General features: G+C 44.0%; 1 protein-coding gene across 1 annotated transcript in view; it reads left to right on the top strand.

Annotated features, from left to right (window-relative positions):
• Positions 1-497: 497 nt before the first annotated feature.
• Positions 498-11,092, top strand: part of CRTAP (cartilage associated protein) — a 33,402-nt gene continuing 22,807 nt past the window's right edge. The window contains exons 1-2 of the mRNA XM_006851580.1: positions 498-1,026; positions 8,145-8,294. Coding sequence (XP_006851642.1) covers positions 550-1,026; positions 8,145-8,294 — 627 coding nt within the window. The 5' untranslated portion in view covers positions 498-549. The remainder of the gene's footprint in view (positions 1,027-8,144; positions 8,295-11,092) is intronic.

Raw genomic sequence — 11,092 nt, 5'->3', positions numbered from 1 at the left:
CCTTACTTACCTTTTGATGCAAAGGCCCAAGTTTCTCAAGCATATTCTAGAGTAGAATAATGGAGTCATGTCTTCCACTTGACTAAACTGTTTACATAATGTCACCGACATCTTTATTTACTATAGACTTTTTTTTTTTGCATTGTCTTTCTCACTATGATGTAGGCCAGGGACAGGCAAATTCTCAGCCCCTGCCCTAAAACGTGAATAAGAAATTCAGAGACAGGGTCCAGGACTCCAGCTGATTCTAAAGTTCAAGGAGCGCTAATCTCACTAGGGCTGCATCTATTTTGCAGACCGCTGTCTCTAAGGAAATGGACACGGGAGCCCTTAAACTCGCGTCAGACAGTGCAGGAACCCACGGACTGACAGTGCGCCCTCCCCTGGACACCTTCCCCACGTAGAAAGCAGTGCTTGGACCCCCAGTTGGGTGGAGAGCAACTGCCGGACGGGGCGGGCCGGAGGCAGGCGTCCCGCCTCCCCATAGTTCATCGGCCTCCCCCTTCCTTTCCTTCTTGCTCCCTTCCGTCCTTCCTTCCGCCGGGCGCAATGGATTCGAGGCGAGGAGCAGCCGCGGCGCTGCTGGCACTCCTGTGCGCGGGCTGTGCGCTGCGCGGCGGGCGCGCCCAGTACGAGCGCTACAGCTTCCGCAGCTTCCCGCGGGACGAGCTGATGCCTCTCGAGTCGGCCTACCGACACGCACTGGACCAATACAGCGGCGAACACTGGGCCGAGAGCGTGGGCTACCTGGAGATCAGTCTGCGGCTGCACCGCCTACTGCGGGACAGCGAGGCCTTCTGCCACCTCAACTGCAGCACGGCGCCCGAGCCCGAGCCGGAGTCCGCCGCTGGACTCGCCCGCTACCCCGAGCTGCGCCTCTTCGGGGGCCTGCTCCGCCGCGCGCACTGCCTCAAGCGCTGCAAGCAGGGACTCCCAGCGTTCCGCCAGTCACAGCCCAGCCGCGACGTGCTGGCTGACTTCCAGCGCCGGGAGCCGTACAAGTTCTTGCAGTTCGCCTACTTCAAGGCAAGTCGGGCCCGCCCCTCGGCACAGCCACGCCCACTTCCCCGCCCCGGGCGTGGGCCACCACCCTTGCTTAACCCTACGCCCTCCACTCTTCCCTGCCTGGGGATCCTGACCCCCTTTATCTTAAATAGAGATGAGAATAATGTTCTTGATGGATTGTTCTAAGGTAGCCATAGAACACCTAGCACAGTGTATACCTCCTCAATAAGTGTCCGATGAATGTTACCTGTTACTTTAGAGAAGACTATCGTTGTGGTTGTCAAGTGCCGACCAGTCCGTTAGGACCCTATATAGGGTTTCCAAGGAGCGACTGCCTTTGGGTTCAAACCGACCTTGCGGGCCAGTGCTTACCCTACAGCCCCTTTTCGCAAGCGAGTGATGACATGAAGTAATGGAGAGGAGAAAACTGAGGTCTGGGAAGGACAGATCCCGGCCTTTGGGAGCATGACTTGTGGGTTGATTGTCTGGGTATGCGATCGTTGCTATCTCTTCCATCTAGATTTTAACTCAGTTCTCTTCCTTCTTTTCTTGTCTGTCTTCGTCTTCTTCAGTTGAAATTCTTTGGGTGCAGGCTAAACATAGCCATGAACTGTGGCTCTGTCTCCTTGGAGTTTTTACTGTGGGGACCCACAGGTTTAAGAATGGGATGGATTTCTTGTTTTACTGGATAAAGGATTTCTCTTGGCGAGTCCTTAGAGTTTTGCCAGGAAAACTCTCTCAAAGTCCAAATTCTTCTTTCTCTTGGGGAAAAAAAATGTTAAAAGGAATATATTGCATTGATTTTAAGGACTACAAAAATAGATAGGGGCATATTCCAGACTCTGAAGGTTAAAATCTTTCTTAAAACTTTGCTTTGAGATCTTGAACTGCAAGATCTGTTTTTCATACTTCCGCTGAGGCTGAGCCACGTGTCTCTGACTTTCATATGAGCAATAAAATAACACAAAACTTTCAATAGGAGAAACATTGTGTTATTTCTGTGTTTGGTTAGTTTTATTCAAACTATCAGTTTTGTGAATAACTTGGCAATGAAAAAGAATATTATCAGGGCACAAGATTAACAAAATTGCAAGAATGTAAAACGGTAGCTGGTGCTATTTGTTAAGCTAAAAATGTCCTGCTTAATTCTCTTTTTGTGTGTGTGTAACTTTTGATAAAAAACAGTCTGAACCAAATTGGTGGTCACATAATTAAGGGGTGGGAGGGAACTAAGGGAGAGGAATGTTTTATTTTTAAACTTGAAGATACTAAGAAGTCTAATTTCTTTAGTATACATATGGATTAGAAATGTAGTGCTAGAGAGAAGAAGGATGTTTTATTTAATGTGACCATGAGCAATTTCATACATTTCTTCACAACCCTTTATAGGTCTTCTGACAATCACAAGTCTGTCTTGATATTTTTGGATCTCTTATAGGACAGATGTCTTAGTTACTTAATGCTGCCATAACAGAAATACCAAAAATGGGTGACTTTAAAGAAGAGAATTAATTTTCTCACAGTTTTAGAGGCTAATAATCCAAATTAGGGTCTCAGCCTAACTCCCTCTCTTGGTGTTTCTGGCGTTTGCTGGCAGCCTTTGGCATTCCTTTGCATGTAGATGGGCCCTCCCCTGACATCTCGATGCCAACTGAGTGTGCATCTGTGTCTTTTCTACTCTGTTTATGACTCTGATGTGAACCCACCCTATTCTTGTATGGTCTCATTAGCATCACAGAAGAAAAAAATTGTTTCCAAATAGAATCATATCTACAAGTACAAGGACCAGGACTTCAATACATATGTGTATATGTGTGTACAACTCAATCCACAGAAACAGGAAAAAATTAAGAATCTTATTAATAAGGCAGAATGTCCACTTAAATTGCTTTAACTGAAAATATCACTAAAACAGGGATGATATTGTATGGTTTACTTAATTGTTTTAACTCCAGTGATGTTTATAGATCCAAGGTTTGTTTATAGGTAGGGAGAAAATGATTAGCTCAGTCATATCCATTCTCCATGGCACCTGAAGGTTGGAGGTAGATACTGAGGGTTGGTGCTGAAGGCTGGTAATAGCAGGGTATAGGTAATTGTAACTGTGACGTTCTGATTTAACCACGCTCCTAAGAGCCTTTATTTCAGTGATTAAAGAAAAATGCCTGAGTTGAATATGGGGCTAGAGAAGGTAGGCATGAACCATCGCAGTGAGGGAAGGATACTTAGATGTGTAATGTTGTAGAAAACCAATAACCAACCACTTGGTATCAAGTGGACGCTGACTCATAGCAACCCCATGAGTGTCAGAATAGAACTGTGCTCCTTGGTGCTTTTCAGTGACAGATTTTTCACAAGTAAATCGCTAGGTCTTATTTTCCGGGCGGCTCCGGGTGGACTTCTATCTCCAACATTTGGTTAGCATCTGCTTGTGTTAACCGTTTACACTACCCAGGGATTAAAGTGTTGTTGGTGTGGCCCTGTGTTCTGTTTGGCAGAGCCAGAGTTGATATGAATAAGATCACTTTTTTTTCCAGAAGAGGTTCCTTTGGAAAAAAAAAAAAAAAAGTCTCAGGTCCTGTGTTAGGGGCTGTCAAAATCCAATTCTGTATCTCTCAGGTGGTCTTCTGGAAATCAGAGAATCTATTTTCATTGGCAACTGTTTTAAAAGGGTGCATTCACACACCTCTTCCCTTCTTTCTCTTTGCCAGTCCAGCTTTTTCTGGCCAAGTTGTGTAAGCTCTCTGTAGAACTCTTTCAGACAGCCCCGCCACATGCGTCTGATCAGCATTCTTTGAATATTAACATTGATATTTGGGTGTCTGCCCACCTCTCCACCAGCTACACCTACAATAGGGCCACTGTCATGGTGTCGCAATGACTTGACACCAATTCTGGGGCAATTTGGTACACATATGTGCGATCCGATGAGTTTTAGAAATCCAGAGTGACCCAAATATCCCTTTATTGTCTCTCCCCAAACTGATATCCCTGCTTCCTGCTCTAAGTACCTTCTGGAAGGGCTGGAGACTCCCTGTGCATATGTAGACGCACCTTCTCGTCCCTCATCAGTTGTGCTTGAGTCCTGGACCAGGGCTGCAGTATGCGTGGGGAACAGAGGCCAGTTATCAGTCTGGGGGACTTTGGTTGGTGATCGTGTGTCTGCATCCTGTTTGCCTGGCCCCTAGAAACCAGTACAAAACACACCATTCCTCCCTGAGGCCTTCTGCCTTCCTGACTTTTGCCAACAAGGATGCCACTAGAAGCTCCAGGGCTCATGATCTTAATGCTACTCCAGATCTTAAGCGAAACATTTTTTGAGCCTAGGGGGATTCCGTCTTTCTCCTCCTTTTTCTTCCAGGCCACACCCATCCCTGCAGCTCCCTCCCTCAAATATGCCCATTTCTTCACAGCTGCTAAGTTTTCCCAAGAGAAAAGGGCTTTTGCTATATGCGTAATTTATGTGTGTGTAAATATATGTAATTTTTACTGCGAATTCAGCGAAGGTTTACAGACCAGGTCATTTTACATTAAAAAAATCGTACACATAGTTTCATCTCGATTGCTCTCTCCTCAATGTAACCTCAGTTATCCCACTTTCTCCTTGCTTTTCTTGTATCCATTCCTCCTTATTTCCCTAACCTTACGAATTTTGTCCTTAGGTAAATGCTGCCCCTTTGATCTCAAATGGATGACCATTCTACGGTGGTGGTGGTGTTGTCAAGTGCCTTAGAGTCGTTTCCGACCCATAGCGTGTGCATACCTCTATATTGTTGTCCCCCTATGTACTTACCTGCTACTTGACTGAAAGCTGAGCCATGTGGGTGAGTTCAGTTCCAGATCTGTAGGGTGACTAAGGGTCATACTCTTGGGATTCCACCTATCCCTGTCTGATTAGTAAGCCTGTTCTTTTTTTTTTTTTTTTTATGCTTTTGAGCTTTGTTCCACATTGTTTCCACTCTTTCTAGGACTTTTTAATGCAATCCCTTTTAGAGCAGTTGGTAGTAGGTAGCCAGGCACCATCTAGTTTTTCTGGTCTCAGAGTCGTGGAGACTGATGTCTACATGGTCCATTAGTCCAAGTGTTTTTATTACTCTTCTCTCCTCTGAACAGGGAGAGACTAATAGATGCACCTCAGATAGCCGCCCATGAGCTTTTAAGATCATAGTCACTACTTATCAAAGTAGGACCTAAAACATGGTTTCTGTGGACTATGTGATGCTAACTGACCATCATGGTGTCCCCTGAGACTATGATCCCAAACCAAGCCTCCAGGCACAGCAAATCATTCCCTCAAGGTGTTTGGTAATCTCTAAGAAGTTCTCTTAATTCTGCCCAATGTATGCTCCACCACATTCATGGATCTATTTGCTGCAAAGGTGAAAATACCCATGTACAGAGAGCCTCTGCCAAACCTTTACATATTTGTGGATATACTCCCAGACTCCCTCCCACACTTATTCAGCCTGTGTATCTATCTGTAGATCACTGTTACTGAAGGACTGTGTATATAAAAGTATTTACCTCTTTAACTCTTTGTACCATACGAGTAATCTGTGTTCTGACTTGACACCTAACTCTTTACAGCAGTGAAACTCAGAAACAGCTGATCACTGCATAAATGGGGAGGAGAGGAAAGGGAATCAATGAATTAATTTATTACAGAATTATGTAGACTATAATGGCGTTGTATTGTAATCAATATTTACAGGGTCCTGCATTGTCCTAGGTCCTGTATCAGACACCAGGAATATGGATATTAATAACACACACCTCCAAAAAAGAAAAACAAAAAACCCTAAACCCATTGCCATTTATTCTGTTCTGATTCTTAGTGAGGCTATATAGGGTTTCAGAGACTAAATCTTTGTGGGAGCAGACAGCCTTATCTTTCTCCCTCGGAGCAGCTTGTAGATTTAAATTAACAACCTTGCAGTTAGCTGTTCAGTGTTTATCCTGCAGCACCACCAAAGCATGACACATTAATTGAGATACAGTGTGGTACGAAAAATGGGAAGACAGGGTGTGTGTGGTGGAACATAAAAGGTTCTTAGTTGAGGTTGCATGGAGACAGGGAGAATTTACTGGAATATATGGCCCAGGAAGGCACGGATTTGTTTTAATTCTATTTTTTTTGCTCATTGTTATAGATCCATTTTCTAGAACAGTGCCTAACATGTGAGAGACCTTCAAAAAGTTTGTGGAAAAATTGATTCTAAGATAATGGGATTTTTCCACAAACTTTTAAAAGCCCCCTTGTATAGGAGGCTTCCAACAACTGTTTGTTCTAACAAACAGTGAATAAATGAATATGTGAGAAGACAGCAGGGATGACTGAGAATGTAAGATGAAGAAGCAGTACTTGGGAATGTTCTGTGGGAGATTTTGGAGAACATCAGTGTATTGTTCCAGGTATCAGCAGGAATGACACATGTCTTATTGGGTGGTCAGATTGAGTAATTTGAGGAAAGTTTAATAACATGATTATTTACAAAGATGTCTGTGGGGTGTGGGGAATCCACAAGGGATAGTACATGCCCCAGGGCTAGTTGTTGTTGTTGTTAAGTGCTGTCAAGTCGATTCCAACCCATAGCGACCCTGTGTGGGGTTTCTGAAGAGCAGCTGGTGAGCTGCTGTTAAGGTGTGGAAATACCACCTCGTGATTTATATGATTTGTAATAAAGTTATAAATATACTAAATGCAAAGAGAAATGGTATTTGTAGAGAACTGAAACGAGAACAGATTACTTTGCTTATTTTTCAAAATCTTGTCTCTATATTACTGATTCACAATTAAATCTCACCCAAGTTGGTTAAGGAAGCACTTGACTAGTATACCTGTGCATATCTTTGTAAGATGTTTTATTATGTATGTCATAGAGCTGAGAAATTTCAAGTGCTAAAGAACATGATATCAGATTACTTTGTACTGAATAAAATGACTAGAGAGTTGTAAACTATTATAATGTAAACACATTTTTGGTATTAAAAGTGCTATGCAAACCATCCAATAAACTATGTGCATGTGTCTTCAGAAAAAAAACAAAAAAAAAAACCACCAACCTGGCAGTCCAAACGGTATTGCAGTCTGGTGCATTAACCTACAGCACCACACCAGGACTCTCCAGAGCTAGTAACTGTGGAGTATATTGTTGTTAGCCATTTTTAAGTTAGCCCTGACTCATGGGTACCCCATTCACAATGGGATTGGACCTTTGTGGTCTATAAGGTTTTCACTGGCTGATTTTTCTAAGGTAGATCATCAGTCCTTTCTTCTGTCTGTCTTGGTCTAGAAGCTCCACGGAAACCTGTTCAGCATCATAGCAACACACAAATCTCCACTGATGAAGTAGTGAGTGCCCTTGAGGTGTGTTGGCTGGGAAATCAAACCCACATGTCCTTCATGGAAGGCAAGAATTCAACCACTGAGCCACCAATACCCCCAAAGGAATCCCCATAGCGTAGTGGATTATGAGCTGGTCTGCTAACCACAAGATCAGTAGTTTGAATCTACCTGTTGCTTGCATGGAGAAAGATGAAGCTTTCTGCTCCCATAAAGATTTACAGCCTCGAAAACAGGGTTGCTATGAATCAAAACCGACTCGGTGACACACAACTACCACCACCACCCATGATCACCCCCTAGATCATAAGGGGCAAGAGAATGGAGGGGGCCATGTTGAGAGGAGCTATGGCTTTCAGTTAAGGGACACAGCAGTCTGAGGTGACTGTGCTGGGAGGTAGCCTGGACCCCAAGTAACTCACACTTACTCTCTTCTCTTTCTTTCATCTTCTATTGAAACTTCTCATTGGTGAGTCCAGTGGGACGTTAGAAAGCAAGGAAGTCCATGGTTGTAGTCCATCCAGACTAGCTTCCTGCAGTACAGAGCAGGTTGGAGATGGAGAGTAGATGGGAAAAGGAACATAGATACCATCCAAACAGTCACCTTCAAGGGAAAAAAAACACTCATCCAGAGTGGTCGGATCATTCTTGAGAGGCTTTGTAATCTGAACCCCTTGCTGGAAACAGTGTGTATCAACATAAAATTACTGAAGATCTGAACATAAATGTCTTGTTTTGTCAAAAATCACCACTCAACATCCATTGAGTAACTTTTATGTTTCTTCTCTGTACTTAGGCAAATAATCTTCCGAAAGCCATTGCAGCTGCACACACCTTTCTACTGAAGCATCCTGATGACGAGATGATGAAGAGAAACATGGCATATTACAAGAGCTTGCCTGATGCTGAGGACTACATTAAAGACTTGGAAACCAAGTCATATGAGGTATGTTTGGATGTTCACACCACAGGTCATTGCACTGTATAAAATAATGCACCAGCACTCGCTACTCAGCTGGCTTTGATAATTCATTGCATTAAACACACAGTTACGGGATTTATTAGGGAAATTAACAGGTTACAATTCCGGGTCAGCAGTGTTCAGGGCAGTTTCTTCTCAGGACAACCTCTCCTCAGCTGTGCCTACAAGTAGACCTCTCTCTGGCCCTCAGCCAGCTGCTTGGCCTGACTTCTACCCTCCTCTGGCGATGTTACAAAGCTCTTTTAGGGGTGGTGTAGTGGTTATGAATTGGGCTGTGAACTGCAAGGTCAACAGTTCGAAACTACCAGCTGTTCTGCAGGAACAAGATGAGGCTTTCTGCTCCCATAAAGATATACAGCCTCAGAAACCCTGTACAGGGTAGCTATGAGTCGGAACCGACTCCACGGCACATCACCACCACCACCCTAATGCCTTCAGGACGCTCCAAAGGCATTAAGCTCTAGCTCCATGAGTCAGTAAAACTAGCTCCCTAACGAAGTGCCTAAAGGCACCCACTCCACAAGTGAGCCTCCTGCCCAAAGGCAGTCAGGTTTGTTTGCTCTGTGGGCTGGGAAACCCACCACTCTGTCCGGTGCTCTGGCTCTTGGTTCCACAGCTCTGTCTTCTGGATCAGAGGTTCAACATGCAGGGATCTCACGGTCCAAGGAACACTCTCCACTCCTGGCCTTTCTTCCTTGATGGTAGCAAGATCTCTCTGATTCTGGATTGGCGCATTTTGTACCAGCAGGATGGCAAAATTAACCAATCACATTTAGCCCTGTTAACAGTCACTCACAACTGAATCTTATAATCCATCAGTGTGTTCCCCACCTTCTTGTACCTAGTACCCTTCAGGAGTTTAGCGACTATGGCTAGAAAAGACATTTAAAAATTCACTGTGAATCATTAAAGAAGTATATCTCAGTTAACAGCTATTTATATCTAAGGACTGCTAGTGGTTTTTGAGACATTTTATGAATATTATGAAAATAGAAATGATTGACTTTGAGCACAAAATTTATCCACTTACAGATTTTTACATGTTGATTTTAGAAATATGATTATTTGAGCATTCAGTTTTAAGACGGTGAAGGAAAGGTGTGTCTTGGAAATAATCCAAGGATGAGCAGTGTGGCGGCTTTAAAGGACAGAAATCATTTTCTCATGGTTCTGAAAGTTGAAAGTTCAAATCAGCATCTCATCCATTTCAATTCCTTTCTTATAGGTGTCCCTGACATTCTCTGATTTCTTGACTTGTAGATGAGCCTCATGCGGCATCTGCCATACCCCATGTGTGCTCTTCTCGATTTCTAATATGTGCTTTTTATAACTTAGAAGTGATAAGGTTTAGAACCCACCCTACTCAGGTATGATCTAATACCTAATTAAAAACAAAACAAAACAAATAAACCCATATTCCCAAAAAGGGTTACATAGTTCACAAGTATAGGAATTAGAATGACAACATATATTTTGGGGTGGGACACAATTTAATTGATAACAACCAGTAACACAAGAAGTAACAACATAAATATCCATCTTTGACAAAACTAGGAAACATGGGCAACCTCAAAGTAACACATATATATGTTAAGGTGGTGGTGGTTATGTGCCGTGGAGTCAGTTCCGACTCATAGCGACTCTGTAGTCCTTTATCCTACAGCAGACGCTGTGGGATAAAGCACTGGACCACAGGGTCAGTTTGAACCGCAAGGTCAATGGTTCAAATTCAACAGCTGCTCCTTCAGAACTGTATACAGGTTCATTATGAGTCAGAACTGACTCGATGGCTCTTAAAAACAATAACAGTGTGGTAACACTTAAAGCTTACCTTTTCACTGACAGGGACCTTCAGACAGAATGTGCTGAAGTCTGTTTCTGAGGGTCCTTCAGTTTTCCGGGAAAAACTTCTGTAGTCTTGTAGGGAGGGTGTAATACCCATGCTTGTCTGTGGAGTTGGGTGGCGGGTCTCACAGATGAGTCAGAAGACGTCCCCTGCCTCAGCCCCATGTCTTAACCTAGACCTCCATTATGCCTGGTCCCAGACTGCTCAGCCTTCATGGACAAAATCTAAAATAAACCACCAGTATGTGGCGAGCAGTTGCTTTGGAAAGTGTGATCTCTTGTATGGACAAGTGGGTGCTGGGAGGGAACCTAGGAGTCCACCGGCCTGGTTTCAGATTTTCAGATCTCAGTTCCAGGACTGAGCAAGATGCATAGCTCATGTCTCCTCTGGACTCTCCTCTGAGATACTTTGGCTTCCTGTCTTTGGAGAAGTTGTTGAAATCTTTTGCCTGCTGCTTTCTTCTCTCCCTTTCTCCCATAAAAAGGGTTTTTACTGTTTTACCGTCTTTTTCACAGGGCTTGGATTGCAGAGCTGAACGCATGTGGTCAGTGTGCTGCATTTAACTGGAAATCAAGAAGATCTTTCTTCCTTCTTTAGAGCCTTCTGGGCATAGCTAGGTTACCCTGCTATGAACCTAGGGGGCTCCCACTCTCTGCTTGGTTTCCTCCCTGTTGCTTCTACACAGCCAGCTGCTTGGCGTGACTACTTGCCATCCCAGCCTCCAGGCAAGGCCCCATCCATTCTCTGCCTGTCCTGTTTCCAGGGGATGTTGCCCGCCCAGGTTTGTTGTTGTTAGTTAGTTGTTGTCTCATAGTGGCCCCATGTGTACAGAGGAGAAGTGCTCCTTAGGATTTTCAAGACTGACCTTTCATGAGCAGATTACCAGTCTCTCAAGGCACCTTTGGGTGGGTTTGAA

Source organism: Chrysochloris asiatica, unplaced genomic scaffold (genome assembly GCF_000296735.1).
Source record: "Chrysochloris asiatica unplaced genomic scaffold, ChrAsi1.0 scaffold00030, whole genome shotgun sequence".
Lineage (NCBI taxonomy): Eukaryota > Metazoa > Chordata > Mammalia > Afrosoricida > Chrysochloridae > Chrysochloris > Chrysochloris asiatica.
Note: the sequence above shows the minus strand (reverse complement) of the source record. Positions and strands in the feature narration are given on the sequence as shown.